The sequence below is a fragment of the Otolemur garnettii genome, unplaced genomic scaffold (assembly GCF_000181295.1).
Source record: "Otolemur garnettii isolate 467f Iridium unplaced genomic scaffold, OtoGar3 scaffold00116, whole genome shotgun sequence".
Lineage (NCBI taxonomy): Eukaryota > Metazoa > Chordata > Mammalia > Primates > Galagidae > Otolemur > Otolemur garnettii.
The window spans coordinates 4,400,772-4,417,452 of NW_003852511.1; the positions used below are offsets into that span (position 1 = coordinate 4,400,772).

The 16,681-nt window shown below is 40.6% G+C and overlaps 1 protein-coding gene across 1 annotated transcript in view; it reads right to left on the reverse strand.

Annotated features, from left to right (window-relative positions):
- B3GALNT2 (beta-1,3-N-acetylgalactosaminyltransferase 2) overlaps positions 1-16,681 on the reverse strand; it is a 55,049-nt gene that overhangs the window by 15,801 nt on the left and 22,567 nt on the right. Inside the window, exons 4-6 of the mRNA XM_003797443.2 lie at positions 16,218-16,411; positions 8,568-8,663; positions 2,777-2,887 (exon numbers count right to left, since the gene is read on the reverse strand). Coding sequence (XP_003797491.1) covers positions 2,777-2,887; positions 8,568-8,663; positions 16,218-16,411 — 401 coding nt within the window. The remainder of the gene's footprint in view (positions 1-2,776; positions 2,888-8,567; positions 8,664-16,217; positions 16,412-16,681) is intronic.

The window sequence follows — 16,681 nt, forward strand, 5'->3', positions numbered from 1 at the left end:
GAGCAGGCAGAGAAAAGATCCCCTAACTCACCAGCCCAGATAGTTCAGATAGATCCCTGTTGATTCTGATGCTGTTGAAGGTGCCTAGAGACTAGTGTGCCAACAGCCAACAACAGTCCTTTCCACCTCTTAGGATGAGAGGATCCTTTATTATCACTGTAAAGGATAGTCATGTGTAATACACCCTCCCCCCCAAATCTGTGAGGGAAAAATAAGGATGAGGATTATACACAGGTGGTAACAGCTCCCGAGTCGCATAGTCCAGTGGGCCTCATAGGCTGCGGCATCCTCCTGCCAGGCACATGAAATTCCAATCTGGAAGGATCTGAGATCCAGTGGGTGTGGACCTAAGTCGCCTCACCAAGTGCCATGATCAGCAAAGGGGGTGTAGTAGGCCTGATGAGGTGGGCTGTGGCCGTCAGGGATGAGGGCCAAGGTCAGTGATGTGGAGGGGACTGGAAGCCTCCTGCAGGTCCCAAAGACCTGCCTGCCTGCCCATGGGCTGAGCTGCTTTAGAAGCTCCTGCTCTGCCCACCACACACATGGCCATCCTGGCGGCAGCCCCTGACATGGCAAGGAAGGTAGGGCTGCCTGGAGAGAGGGAAGAGGCAGCCCTCCCAGAGCAGGCAGCCATGGGAATGCAGTGACCCCCATGTTCACCAGGGAAGCGTTAGTTCTCCCTTGGAGCTGGCAGCTTCTTGAGGAGGATTTTTCTTCCAGTTGAGCACTTTACTTCTGTGTGCTGCCCCTGCTATGGCACGTCCACCAGAGCTACGGCTCCAGTTGCTCTGGGCTGGATCAGATGGTCAGAATTACAGTTCAGCAGGTTTACAGGATTTCTTCTACATACTCATTAATAAGCAGCTTACTCACTCTCTGGCAATCTTTCAGCAGAGTTGTACTCTATGCAAAGGGATGTTTTAATGCTGATGGTGTATTCTGAGGTAACTGTGGTAAATAATCATTTGATTTTTTTTTTTTTTTTGAGACAAGGTCTTGTTCTGTTATGTGGGCTAGAATGCCATGTCATCATATAACCTCCAACTCCTGGACTCAAGGGATCCTTCTGCTTCAGCCTCCAAAATAGGTAGGACTATAGGCCTGTGCCACTACATCTGGCTAATCTTCTATTTTTTTTATAAAGACGGCATCTCATTCTTGCTTAGGCTGGTCTCAAACTCCTGGCCTCAAGTGATCTTTCTGCCTCAGTCTCCCAAAGCGCTAAGATCACAGGCATGAGCCACTGCACCTGGCCAATTTCAAATGTCTGTAGCCAAATGTTGAGAAAATTACTAAAGGTGAATAGTATAGATTCCAACTTTATAGTTCCATTAAAGTGTATGCTCCTTATTTTTTTATTGCATACTTCTATATTGTTTTGGCATGTTCAGAACTCAATAGTACTTTTTGTTTATTAAGTTCTCTCTATAAGGTCATAATTTGGCTTTTAATTCTGCTTCAAAAATGTTCTGATATCATCATTTACTGGCAAAAGAGTAAGACTTAATGAAAATGCTCAGCTCTGTGCATTTATGGTACAAAGCTTCATCTGCACATGGGGTTTCTTAAGAGTAGACTATTAAACTACCTGACTTTTTTAAAGTTAGCTGAATGTTTAAGCTGTCTTTAGCTGTCTACAACTATTTTTCACTCCCAAAGTAGATCATTTGAGTCTTTAAACTTGAACTTCAACTCAAAAGCAAACTTATTTTCTTTAGTGTAACCAACTCATATACTATAGAAGTTTAGGCATGTTCTGGCTTTTTAAAAGTTTCATAAATAAAAAGGAGGCAAGATATTAAATGCACCTGTCTTAAAAGTAAGAAAATTATAATTAAATTCCACAAAATATTGTATCCTAAACAAAAATAATTTCATAGTGAAGGATAAAACCCTAGATCCTAAACATGGCCTACAAATCTAAATATGTAAATACACATGAATTTGTTTAATGTCTTCCTTCCTTTCTCACTGGACTGTGAGCTCCGCTATGGACCAGGGACGGGCCTATTTTGGCTGCTAGCATGCCTGCCTTACGAACACTGTGCAGCAACTTCTTTCTGAATGAGTAATAATATATCACGTGATATTCATTTCAAATTCAGAAATTAACTAATGAGAATAAGGTTAATATTTTAAAACATCACTAAGCTTCTAAATGTAAATGCCAAGTGCATTCCTAATATTAGAGTGAGCATCAAGGAGAATAAAAGACTAAGACACTGCCACACAACATTTTTTTACTCAAGTTCATCATTTCAAGTCTTCCTACACTTTTTAATATTCTACATATACTGTGAGAAACTGTCAAGCTATAGTAAATTTGGAGCAAATTTGAATGAATGAGAAATACAAGTCAAACCCCAGAGTTGCTTCAGCAATATAAATAGAGGTACTCAATCTTATTTTCCGATATTTTTATCTATAGTATTTTACTATGAAGGTGAGATACTGAATATTCTAAATACCACTGAGCAAGCATTCTTAAAGAATGCTAACAAAATTATTCAGAAATAAAACATCACACAAAAATGTACCAATCTTAGGGCGAAACTGAATATTCACTAACACTGGACTTGCAGAATCGTACAGAACCTTTGAGGTTTTTTGTCTTTACTGTGGTGACTCAACAGCACAGTCTATCACACATGTCCTAAAACACAAGAATTATCTCTTCCATACCATATAGACTGGTGTAAAGGCAAATTTTAGAAAACTTTATGCATTAAAAAAAGCTACTTTATGTTACTAAACAACATAGAAAAAAATGACTTACGGTAATGACTCTGAGAACGCCCCCGCCATCATTCACTGTCACTTTGTGAAGATTTCTTGACACAAGGCCGTGGAGGTCCTGGCTTTCCCATACAATTGTACCTTCAAAACTCTTTTGTGGAAAGATAAATAGTGAATCAATTTCTTTGCCATCATCATTTAGGTTTTTTTTTTTCTTTTTGAGACGGAGCCTCAAGCTATCCCCCTGGGTAGGGTGCTATGGCATCACAGCTCATAGCAACCTCCAACTCCTGGGCTCAAGTGAGTCTCCTGCCTCCGCCTCCCAAGTAGCTGGGACCACAGGCGCCCGCCGCAACGCCTGGCCATTTTTTGGTTGCAGCCATGATTGTTGTTTGGCGGGTCGGGCTGGGGATTCGAACCCGCCACCTTAGGTGTATGTGGCTGGCGCCTTAGCCGCTTGAGCCACAGGCGCCAAGCCCATCATTTAGGTTTTAAGTAAGTTTTCAGGTAAGATTTCAGAGAAGAGTTAATTTAGGTAAGATTTCAGAGAAGAGTTAATTTTTTTCAAGATCTTTTAGTTAAAATTTTTATCCCATGACTGATCCACTGCTGTTTACATTTTAGTATATATTCTTAACCATATTTTCCAAGTACATATAAAAACAATTACAAAAGCATACAGATAATTTTGCATGCTGCTTTGTTTCAAAAGCTTTTCCTCTTGTTGCTGTGGCTAAGCATTCTTCTTCTTCATGTGTGTGTAACATGCCATTGAGTAGATGCATCCTGACTCACTCAAGCATTTCCCTACGGGCTGCTAACAAACACCTACTAAAAGAACGTACACACGTTTAGTGTAAATGTTTATTTTCCCCCAATATTTTGTTTCTACTTACAATAAATTCCCAGAGGTGAAATTACTAGGACAAGAAAGATATTCTGTGTAGATGTTGGTACACATTATCAAACTAATTTCAAAAGCATTTTTCACTAACTTTACGGTCATTAGCAATTTATGACAATATCTGTTCCATTACCACTCTCCCTGGTATGAAATCTTAGTAAGGAAAAGAAGTCTAAGCTAATTTGGTAAATGAAAAAAATTATTCCTCACTTGGTTGAATTTCTCTGATTTCTAGTGAAGCCTCTGAATGGAACATTCTCTCCTGAGAACGTCCTTGTCATGCTCCCTTGCCATTTCGCTCCCAAATTTTTCTTATTCATCTATGTGAGCTTTTTACAGTGTAACAACCCTGTGCATATTTTATATGCTAAAATATTTTTTCAGAATTGTCTGTCACCTACTAGTGTATTATTGTTTTAGAAATTCAAAAGTCTATGAATTATTAAATTCTAAGCTTAGAAAGCTATGCTCCCTTGCTTCGAGGTTTGGTGTACACTGAAATGCTAATGTCTTCGAATTTCTCCCTGTTCTCTAGTTGTAATTCTATGCACAGCTGGCTCCTTAGTACCATTCAGGTCTCAGATCCATTGTTATCTCCTCAGAGAGGCTCTCTCCAGAGATCTTACAGACGGCCCCAACTACCAATTTCTCTCCATTACATCAACCTGTTTTAATACCATTTTCTTAGGTTTACTTTTCAAGACAGGATGTTCTTCTGTCATTCAGTATGTAGATGTGGTCACAGCTCAATGCAGCCTTGAACTTCTGGGCTCACGGGTTCCTACTGCATCAGCTTCCAAGTAGCTGAGACTACAGGGGTGTGCCACCATGCTGCCTAATCATGTAAATTTTTTGTAGAGATGGGGTCTTGCTATGTTGTCCACACTGGTCTCAAACTAGGCCTAGGCTCAGCACCTGTAGCTCAAGCAGTTAAGGCACCAGAATCATACACTGGATCTGGTGGGTTCAAATCCAGCCTGAGCTCACCAAACAACAATGGCAACTATAACCTAAAAAAATAGCCATGTGTTGTGGCAGGCACCTGCATTCCTAGCTACTTGGGAGGCAGAGGCAAGAGGATCGCTGGGCAGCACTTGTGGCTCAGTGAGTAGGGCGCCGGCCCCATATACCTAGATTGGCAGGATCAAACCCGGCCCCAGCCAAACTGCAACAAAAAACAGCTGGGTGTTGTGGTAGGCACGTGTAGTCCCAGCTGCTCAGGAGGCTGAGGCAGGAGAATCGCCTAAGCCCAGGAGCTGGAGGTTGCTGTGAGCTATGACGCCATAGCACTCTACCCAGGGTGACAGCTTGAGACTCTGTCCCAAAAGAACCCCCCAAAACCAAAAAAACTCCTAGCCTAAAGCAAAACCTCCAGCCTTGGCTTCCCAAGTAGCTGGGATTACAGACATGAACCACTGTGCCCAGCCCTGTGTTGTTATTAAGGAAAGCGTCGTATTTTCTCCCCTTTCCTACATCTATTTCTGCTCCACAACACAGCTCAGTTTCTATTTCTCGCCTCTTCTCTCGTATGCCTTTTTATTCTTACATAAGATAATTACAAAGCCAGGAATCCCTTAATATGCAAAACAACTTGCTGATTGTAATTCCCAGCTAAGATCATAAAACCAAGACAAAAGTTAGGAAAAAACAGCACGGTATAGGTTGGAGAAATGAGATATCATAAATTCTCTCTCCTGTAACACAAGCTGGCTGCCTGCAGCCCCTTTCACAGGTTAATTATTTTGTGTTACTTCTGATTTCTCATCCAAACCACAGAGTAGCTTGAATATACACAGTACTTTTGTGCCTATAAGCATTAATAACTTATTAGAGAAATGACTACATCTAAAGAAATTTCAACTTTCATTAAAAGCTAAGTGTAGGGCGGCGCCTGTGGCTCAAAGGAGTAGGACATCAGCCCATATGCTGCATGGAGGTGGCAGGTTCAAACCCAGCCCTGGCCAAAAAAAAAAAAAAAAAGTGTGTAAGAATCCATAATGCTGACAATAATGTCTCTAGTGACTCAGGTGAACAAAAATAGTCTGCTGTTTACTATATTTTCAACTGTTAAGGAAAATATGAAATTACAGGAATAAATATTTTGTGAGAAACACACAGCAACCTTCATGTAAACTCGTGGTTCCTCCTGAGATTTATGCTTCAGTGAGGCGCACAATGAGAACACTACAAAGATCTGCTGACCTGACCAGCTACTCTGCTGACCTGTAACTCTGGTGACCATTACGTGTTGAGGGATCGAGATGAAGAAAACCCTCCACCTTCCAGGGCTGCTCTGTGCACTGCAGGGTGTTTATCACTATCCCTGGGCGTCTATCTACTAGATGCCACTATCATCCCATACCCGGTATCCGCTTTTAACAACTTTAGTGTCCCCTGGGGTGGCCAATGTCCTTGGTGAAGAATAACCCTTTGAACTGAGTGGTGTAGCTCCTCCATCTCACTGAGGACACGGACATGGTGAGGTTAAGTTCCACTAGGTCACAGGGCCATTAAGGGGCAGAGCAGGTTATTCAAACTCATCCAAGCCGCATCTGATGGGCCCACTCAGGCACCTGCAACCAAACACCCGCTCACCTGCCTATTTAACCCCAGGTATCCCACTTCCACTAATCCTTTTAAGTCGTTTGTGAAAATGAACCCTACATCAGGACTCAGCTCTTTCTGGACAGCAGCACCTAACACACTGCTGGTACTTCTGGTCTTCTTGGAATAACATTACTCTCCTACGGGAATCACAGAAAGTCTGAGTTAGGTTCTGCCCATGTTTCTCCTGAGTAGAAAGGAAGGACTCTAATCACTGACTTGCTTCAATCCTAAAGGAGCTTACCAATTAGTTCAGATAGGAAAACTGGTCACACCAGTGCCCCCCACACAGCAAGTTGACTATCAGGGTTAACGCTTTTCTCCCCACTAGTACTGGCTGCTTTAAGGGCAGGGATTTTCATATTGTATCCTGAGATGACCCCAGTGCATGGCATGCAGTTAAGTTCTCAATAAACATTTTCTAAGTAAATCAATGAACAAACCAAAAATGACTTCCAGCAAAAACTAAGATCCAACACTTGGCCAGTACTACTTATTTGAACTACTGCTATTAATTAAAAGTAAAAGATAATTTTAATGGTACATACTGCACTTAAAAAAAAAAAAGAAGTTTATACATAAAGAGAATAAAAAGGCGGCACCTGTAGCTTAGTGGGCAGGGCGATGGCCACATACACTGAGGCTGGCAGGTTCAAACCCAGTCTGGGCCAGTGAAACAACAATGATAACTGCAACAACAAAAATAATAGCCATTGTGGTGGGCATCTGTAGTCCCAGCTACTTGGGAGACTGAGACAAGAGAATCACTTAAGCCCAAGAGTTTGAAGTTGCTGTAAGCTGTGACACCACTGCACTCTACCAAGGGCAACAAACTGTCTCAAAAAAAAAAAAAAAAAAAAGTAAAAAAGATATTCATGACATGTAGAACAAAGTAAATTATAAAACTAGATGAATATATAATCATAGAGGCCAAAACATTAAGTGTGATTATCTCCAAATTGTGAGACTTTGGTGGTCTTAGTTATTTTCCTTTAGTTTATTGGCAATTTCTATTTTTTCCCCAGTGTGTTTTTGTTTGGGTGTATTTAAAAGCTTTTGAAACAGAAGTTCCTATATAGATGAAATGGAGATCCCTCTGAATGCATGGAATTAACATATACATATAGTTTCAACTACTTGTATCCAACTCCAAAGATCCATAGTGTATTATAAAAATATGTGGTTCCCACTGTTGCACAAATGTGAACAGCATTGAAGACCCTGGTCATAGGAAAAAATTTCTTGGTTAGTCAGTAAGCTGGTCAATTTTCTAGGCTCCACATAATAACAAACTTTGATGCTACAGTATGAACTCTATAACTTACCTAAAGTGAATCCAGAAATGTCCAGGAAACTGACCCCTATTATGGTTCTAGAGCACTGAGTTCAGGAATGTACTCAGGTTAGACTAAAATAGCCTGAAAAGGCTGAGCTTGATGAATGAATAATTTGTACATGCAGGAGTCTGTCACACCCTACTACTGTACTGTGGCTTAACTCCAGGACTCATGCAAGTCTCCAGCATTAATCTATTTAAAACTGGACCTACAGGGACCCGGAAAGTGATGTGTTTTCAGCCATCATATACAAATGTTCACCCTTTGGAGAAGTTTGATTTAACTTAGAAATGTGGTCCGTTGGTGGCACCTGTAGCTCAGTGAGTAGGGCACCGGCCACATACACTGAAGCTGGCAGGTTCGAACCTGGCCCAGGCCAGCTAAAACAACAATGACAACTGCAACAACAACAGAAAAAAATAGCCAGGCATTGTGGCAGGTGCCTGTGGTCCCAGCTACTGGGGAGGCTAAGGCAAGAGAATAGCTTAAGCCCAAGAGTTGGAGGTTGCTGTGTGCTGTGATGCTACGGCACTCTACTGAGGGCAACAAAGTGAGACTGTCTAAAAAAGAAGAAAGGTGGTCCGTCACTTTGCCATTATCCTATCTGCAGTGCCTCCCTCCTCTTTTCATTCTTTAGATAAATAAACTGACTTAACCAAATGGTATCTGTGTCTTGTCTTTCGGTCAATCCGTACCTAATACTATCCTTTTTCACTAAAACAGCTGTGCAGTTCTCTACTCCATTAAATAAACTATGGTAACATGCAGTGTTTTTCAAGAGTTTCAGAATTCTGAGACATCACGAAGCTCTTTGGAGGTATAAATGCGGAGTGCTGCGTTTTAGTACATCCACAGTTGGTATCCTCATCTACCACTTTGGAGAGGTGCCCCGGTACAATAAAATATCAAGTACCTGCCCCAGAGAGCACACATCCACCCCTATAAACGACTGCACTGGCCCTGCAGTCTCCTTCCAAACCCTGTACCTCTGGTAAGATGAACTGCTCCACAGGCTTGTACCACAGCTTGTTCACCTGCACACCACAGCTTGGAGGACTGAAGCGGGCAATGAAGAGGGCCTCCTAAAAATTAGGGGGGAGAAATACTTCATGTTACTACACTGCACATGCAATAGTAAGTTTTCAAACACCTTACGTGCTGGCCAACTAAATCTACAATGGCTTTAACTGGGGTTGCTAACATCGCACTGGCATCATTTGGGTTTTCTAGTGCAGACATGGTTATTAAATCAAGATATTCAAGATAGTCAAAGTTGCCATGAAAGTTCTCAAATACTAAACATAATCCACGTAAACTTAAAAATTAAGCCCCACCTTGAAATAAAAAGCACTAAGGGAAGCAACAGGTGTTGTTAAACTAAGTCAATGTACTGTACCGTCAACCCCGCCAAAGGGATAAGACTCAAAAGAAAGGTCACAGATTTCTATAGAAAACAGAAGCACTCAAGAGACTCCTTTCAAAAAGAACCCTGGGATAGTAAGATCGGAGTGTAAAAAAGGAAAAAGAAATTTTATTTATTTATTTTTTTGGAGACAGAGTCTCACTATGTCACCCTTGGTAGAGTGCTGTGGCATCACAGCTCAAAGCAACCTCCAACTCCTGGGCTTACGCGATTCTCTTGCCTCAGCTTCCCAAGTAGCTGGGACTACAGGTGCCCGCCACAAGGCCCAGTTAATTTTTGGCTGTAGTTGTCATTATTATTTGGCAGGCCTGGTCTGGGTTCAAACCTGCCAGCTCTGGTGTTATGTGGCTGGTGCCTTAGCTGCTGAGCTATAGGCGCCAAGCAGGAAAAAAGAATTTTAGAAGAAATTAATATAAACAAAAAAGGGAATGTAGAAGAGGGCTAATTTCACCGTCTGCTGTTTTCTTTGGATCCTCCCATTTCTTTCCTTTTTTTTGAGACAAAGCCTCAAGCTGTCCCCCTGGGTAGAGTACCGTGGCATCACAGCTCACAGCAACCTCCAACTCCTGGGCTCAAGCGAGTCTCCTGCCTCAGCCTCCCAAGTAGCTGGGACTACAGGCACCCGCCACAATGCCCAGCTATTTTTTTTTTGGTTGCAGCCGTTATTGTTATTTGGCGGGCCCGGGCTGGATTTGAACCCGCCACCTTAGGTGTATGTGGCTGGCACCTTAGCCACTTGAGCCACAGATGCCTAGCCTAGAGATACAGTCTTTATTGCCCTTGGTAGAGTGTTGTGGCATCACAGTTCACAGCAACCCACTCTTGGGCTTAGGCGATTCTCTTGCCTCAGCCTCTCAAGTAGCTGGGACTACAGGTGCCCACCACAATGCCCAGCTATTTTTTGTTACAGTTTAGCCAGGGCCAGGTTACCCGCCACCCTCGATATATGGGGCCAGCGCCCTACCCACTGAGCCACAGGCGCTACCCAGATCCTCCCATTTCTTTTAGGCAAGAACATTTCCTTATTCTCATGCCTAATTTTTTTTTTTTTTGGAGACAGAGTCTCACTCTGTCACCCTCGGTGGAGTGCTGTGACATCACAACGCACAGTAACCTCAGACTCCTCAGCTCAAACAATTCTCTTGCTTCAGCCTCCTGAGTAGTTAGCACTACAGGCACCCACCAGAAAACCCAGCTATTTCTAAAAGTGAGGTCTTGCTCTAGCTCAGGCTGGTCTCAATCTCATGAGCTCACGCCATCAGCCCACCCCAGCCTCCCAGAGTGGTGGGATTAGAGGTGTGAGCACCAACCCAGCCTAAGAAAGCAACTTTTGACAATAAGAAAATTCTCATTTGCCTATTCTTATAGACTAACTTACCATAGGGGAAACTTCTGTTAAGCTATCAAGAATATACAGAAGTTCAACACTAAGGATGTGTCAATAGACTGTCTATTCCTTTCATGAACATCAGTTCTCAGCAATGCAGTAAGAATACTTTTTTTATTGTGACTAGCCATGAACCCGTTAGAATCCACCTTAGACTAGCTCTTTCTTGAGAACAAAGATTAACTCCTCCCTGATTAAAAATAACTAAAAGTTAAACCAACATGATCAGACTACTGTATGTCTCAACCCAACTACTTGACTGATAACTCAAACATAGTTAACACAAAAAACTATATATACTTAAGTTGTGAGGAGGGCCTGGAGGAAGGAGGAAGCCATAAGGCAGGGGGAGAGGGAAGAGGAGGAAGGAAGGGGAAAGGAAGGGGAAGAGGGGAGGAGGAACTGGTGTGTCCCACCGCACGGGCACAATGTAAGGGTATATGGCACACCTCCTGGGTTAGGGACAGGACTACAGCAGTGACCTTACCTAACACAAACATTGTAACTTAACCATCTATACCCTCATATTCATCTGAAATTAAGAAAAAAAGTATATATACTAAAATAATTAAACAATTACGTGTATCTAAAAAATTCAAGATTAATTCTCATCACTAGATAAGGATAACAGTGGCGTTCAGAGGCCTGCTAACCCAGTGACCTATCTGAGCTTCAGTACCACTGACACCTTTAACCACAATCACGTAAGAATACCTAGAGTTGAGTAACTTGATGAAGCTCTGGTCAACCTGATTAATAACTGGAATCCCAAGTAGGATTTGTTCCCTCTCTCTTATATTTATATCTATAAACACATTTACAGACTACATAGACTCTTTTTTATAATTTTATTTTATTTTTATTAAATCATAGCTGTGTATGTTAATGCAATCATGGGGTACAGTGTGGTGTTTTCATATATAATCTGAAATATTTTCAAACTGGTTAACATAGCCTTCATGCCATTTTCTTAGTTATTGTATTAAGACATTTATATTCTACTTTTAAGAAGAATCACTTGTATACCCTTGTAAGATAAACCACAGAGGTGATCCCACCAATCACCCTCCCTATAGACTCTTTTGAGGGCAGAAAGAACAGGATAAAACGCCAAAAAAGAAATTTAACTTTAAACTGATTTGAATATTTATTGCTAACTCTCTCCGTTGTATCCACTGCCAACAATCAACATTAGTAATACACATTTTTAAAAGCTGAACACAGTCCTGCTTCCAGTAATATCAAACCACTTCTCCTATTGATAGTAACTATAAACTGTGGAAAAAACATAAAAACAACAATCTTAAGGCACTGGAGTTCAAACAAGAATAAACTGGGGGAAATACTTAGGAGAATGAAAAGGCTCTAAATACCAGGTACCCATAAAGTTCCTGTACAATTTAAAATGGTTGGCTAGTATGTATCACCCACCCCCTTATGGCTCTTTGAAGGTACAACCTTAAGGCAACTGAAAATTAGAATGAAAACCTGTACTCTTTCTGGTGGAAAAATTAGAAGGCAGAGCTGGGGCAAATGCATCTCACTAAAAAAGGGATGGTTTGGAGGGGAAGCTCTCAGAAAGGAAAAGATCAGAGAGAGAGAAAGCTGTAAATTCTTCATATAAACTCTGTCCAAATCTGTGGCTGACTCATGAAATGCACATTCAAGACAGAACTCAAGCAGCCCCTCTGTGAAGGCCGACAGTACTGAACAGAGATTTTGGATGCTGCCCATTGCCAAAGGAGACTGAGTTCAGAGTCTGTGTCCAACCAATTTAACTACCTCCTAAAACAAACAAATAAATAGAACCTTTGAGTAATACAATAGGATTCAGAGCTCCTACAAGGAACTATTAACACTAGGATACAATACAAAGTTATTACATGTAAGATAAAATACAAAAATGTTACCCATACTTAAGAGAAAAGATAATCAATGCAGACTCTGAGATGAGTTGGAATAAGCAATGATTTCAAACCTGTTTTTATAACTATTGTCAAGTTCAAAGTTAATGAACACAGGAAATTTTATAGATACAGAAACTATTTTAAAAAACTATAAATAGAAATTTAACAATTAAAAGTTATAATATCAAAAACAATCTAAAATAAATAATTGGATAGGCTTAACCACATATTTGAGATGACAAAAAAGTCAGCAAACTTGAATAGAGATGAACAGAAATGGTCTACATCTGAAAAAACAGAGAAAGAACACTGGAAAAACAAACAAACAAACACAGTCTCATGGTCTGTGGGACACCACCAAAAGATCTAAGATACATGTAACTGGAATTCCAAAAGATGTGGCAAGAACAGGTGGCGCTGGAGAAAGTTCTGAAGACATTCAAATTTCTCACATTTGATAGAAGGCATAAATGAAGCTGAAGAGAATTGACCATCCCTGAACAAAACAGATCTGAAGAAAAACCATGTCCCAGTACAACACAACCAAATTGCTAAAAACCAAATACATGGAGAGAATCTCCCAAAAGCAGCTTGGAGAAATCACATTATATACATTATACATGGGAAGGGTGACTGACTTCCCACCAGAAATAATGGAGGCCAGAAAGCAGCAAAATGCACCCTTGTAAAACTGGAGAGGGGAAAACATCGATCCAGCATCCCATACCCAGAATAAAGGGGGAAAAAGAATAAAGGTAAAAGAAAAATATTTTTTGAAAACAAAAACTAAACAAAGTCATCAGCAGTAAACTTGCACTATAAAATGCTAGAGGTTATTCGGGTTGAAGGCAAAGACTATCAGATGGAAACCTGGATATTTAAGAAGGAATGAAGAGCATCAGAAATGGTAAATATGTAAGTAAATATAAAAGGCTACTTTTTCTAAATTCCTTTAATATACATATATGTACAATCAGCTATTTAAAGCAAAAATTGTAACACGGAATTGTGGGATTTATAGCATACATAGACATAATGGTGATGTATATGGTTAACCACAGTAAAAAAGTTGAGGGCTGGTAAATGGAACTATATAATTGCAAGATTTTATATATATATATATATATATTTTTTTTTTTTTTTTTGCAGTTTTTGGCTGGGGCTGGGTTTGAACCTGCCACCTCCAGCATATGGGGCTGGCACCCTGCTCCTTTGAGCCACAGGTGCCACCCAAGATTCTTATATTTTACATGAAGGGGCACAAAAGGAACTTTAAGAAAACAGAAAACTTCAGGATATTTATTGTAATCCTTACGTTAACCATATACACAAAAAATAATAGTACAAAGAGCTAAGACGATAACAGAAAAATTAAAATGGAATTAAAAAAAATTATTTTATTAACCTGAATTAAGGCAGGAAAGGAGGGACAGCAGAATAACAAAAAAAGAACAAGCAGATAATAAATGCCAAAATGAAATCTAACTACTATGACACTCATTAAATGTAAATGAACAAACATTTCCTATAAGAAGTAGAGATTCTCAGACTGAACTAAAGAAAAGACCCGATTATATGCTGTCCACAAGAAACAATTTCTAGCAATATTTTAAAAACAATAACATTTCCTGACTTAGAAGGGTTTATCCCAGGAACAAGAGGTTGCATTAAATTCTGAAGTCAATAAATGTAGCTCATCACCTTAGCCAAATAAAGAAGAAAAACTCTGGAAACACTCCAGATGCACACCAACAGATGGGTAAACATTAAATATTGCTGGAATGCTACTTAGCAATTAAAGGAATGAACAGAAAATTTCATTAATCACAGAATATGATCAATGTGTCTCAAAAACATACTGAGTGAAGGAAGCCCTACAACAGAGTACTTACTATATAATTTCATTTATATATGAAGTCCCAGAACAGGCAAAACTAGTCTACGATAAAACAAAAAATCAGAAGAGTTGTCGTCTCTGGAGAATGGGGAAGGAACTGATTAGGAAGAAACATGAGGGAACTTTCTAGGGTGACGGATACACTTCATATCTTGATAGCAGTTTGGGTTATATGGGTTGATGCAGTATAAAAAATTGTACATTTCAGTGTATGTAAATTAAAAAAACTATAAACAAATATCAAAGTCTAGTTAATGACATATATGCTGAAGTGTTTAGGGTTGAAGTGTGCTGAAGCCTGCAACCTACCATGAATTACATTTTAAAAAGACAGATTGATGAACAGATATATATGCAATTAAGCAAACACAGATAACTACTGTAGAATCAACTTTGGGGCTATATTGAGTATTCACCATATAATTCAAGTTTTATGTATGTTCAAAACTCAGAAAGAGATCTTTTCAAACACAATTCCTTCAAATATACTCTCTGAACAAATCAGATTACTCCAAAGAATAGGAACATAGTAATCTCAATGGTTTTAAACGTATATTCCTTCTATTTCCTTATTACAAAAAAAAAAAGAAAGATCTGAAGCAATTAATTATAGACTTTTATGGCTGGAAGAAACAATAATACTCCTTCATTCTAAGAGTCCTAAACTTTTTATATTCATTACCAACATTTTTTCTTTTTGCGACACAGTCTCACTTTATCGCCCTCAGTGAAGTGCTAGGGACATCATAGCTCACAGCAACCTCAAACTCTTGGGCTCAAGTGATTCTCTTGCCTCAGCTTCCTGAGTAGCTTGGGACTACAGGCACCACCACGATGACTGGCTATTTTTAGAGACGAGGTCTTGCTCTGGCTCAGGCTAGTCTTAAACTTGTGAACTCAGGCAATCCACCCACCTCCGCCTCCCAGAGTGCTGGGATTACAGGCGTGAAGCACCTCACCCAGCCCCTTTTTTTCTGTTTGTTTTACAGACAGAGCCTCATTCTGTTGCCCTTGGTAGAGTGAAATGATGTCACAGCTCACAGCAACCTCCAGCTCTTGGGCTTAGGTATTTCTCTTGCCTCAGCCTCCCGAGTAGCTGGGACTACAGGCACCTGCTACAACGCCTGGCTATTTTTTTGTTGCAGTTTGGCCCAGGCTGTGTTTGAACCTGCCACCCTCGGTATATGGGGCTGGTGTGCCCTTGCCCAGCCCGTTCATTACCAACTTTTGAAATTCCTTAGGCTTCAACCGTGGCCTACAATTGGCTAAGAATGTTTATCCATGGTCATGGATATCATGAAAGTCATGTACAAATATTTTTGCTCATCAACTTTCATTAGTGCTTGTGTATTTATTTATTTGAGACAGAGCCTCAAGCTGTTGCCCTGGGTAGAGTGCTATGGCATCACAGCTCACAGCAACCTCCAACTCCTAGGCTTAAGCGAATCTCTTGCCTCAGCCTCCCAAGCAGCTGGGACTACAGGCACCCTCCACAATGCCTGGCCATTTTTTGGTTGTAGTTGTCATCGTTGTTTGGCAGGCCCAGGGTGGATTTGAACCCGCCAGCTCTGGGGTATGTGGCTGGCGCCTTAGCCGCTTGAGCTACAGGGGCCAAGCCAGTGCTTGTGTATTTAATATGTAGCCCAAGACAACTTTTAGATAAGCATTCATAGCCAGCCATGGGCCACATTAGATACCCCTGCCAGACTGAGAATTTCTAATTTAGTCAACTCCTTCTTTTTAAGATATAATACAGGGTGGCCATAACATACATGTACGATTTTAAATAGTGTGCACACAAACCTTATGGGTACCCTGTACATAAACTCATAAGTAATCTCTTTCCAAACCAGCCTCATAGTATATTACACTACAATGTATTCAATCAATAAAGGAAGAAAGGTTTCAGTCACCCAACCAGAGAGAATTATAGTCTCCCAATCTACTATACATATGACATAAAGAAAATTTAATGCTTTTGAAAAGAAAAATGAAGGAAACCCCGTACAGTGCAGCGCATACCTCCTGTTCTGCCTGATAAAGCTTGACAGTGATGTTCCTCTGGAAACCAACATCACTGGCATCGTAGAAAACTCCAAGACTGGTAATGACGATCGGATAGAGAACTCGGAAACTCACACTGACAACCCGGTCCTCAGAGAGCCCTGATGAAGTATCTTCAGAAAGACTGAATGCCTCAATTTCCTGATTCAAAACTGAAGAAGTGATGAGAACAGAGATTTCACATAATCAAACAAAATTAATACTGAATTTTATTAATGAAGCAGTGAAGTGGGCTTATGAGTGAAACCTAGATGATTATTTGTCATATGTCAATAATTCTTTCACAAAGGCAGGAATTAAAAAACCTAGGCCTGCCAGTGGCTCACGCCTATAATCCTAGTACTTGGCGGGGCCCAGGTAGGATCACTTGAAGCCAGGAGTTCAATACTAGCCTGAGCAACATAAGAACAACCTAGCTCTAC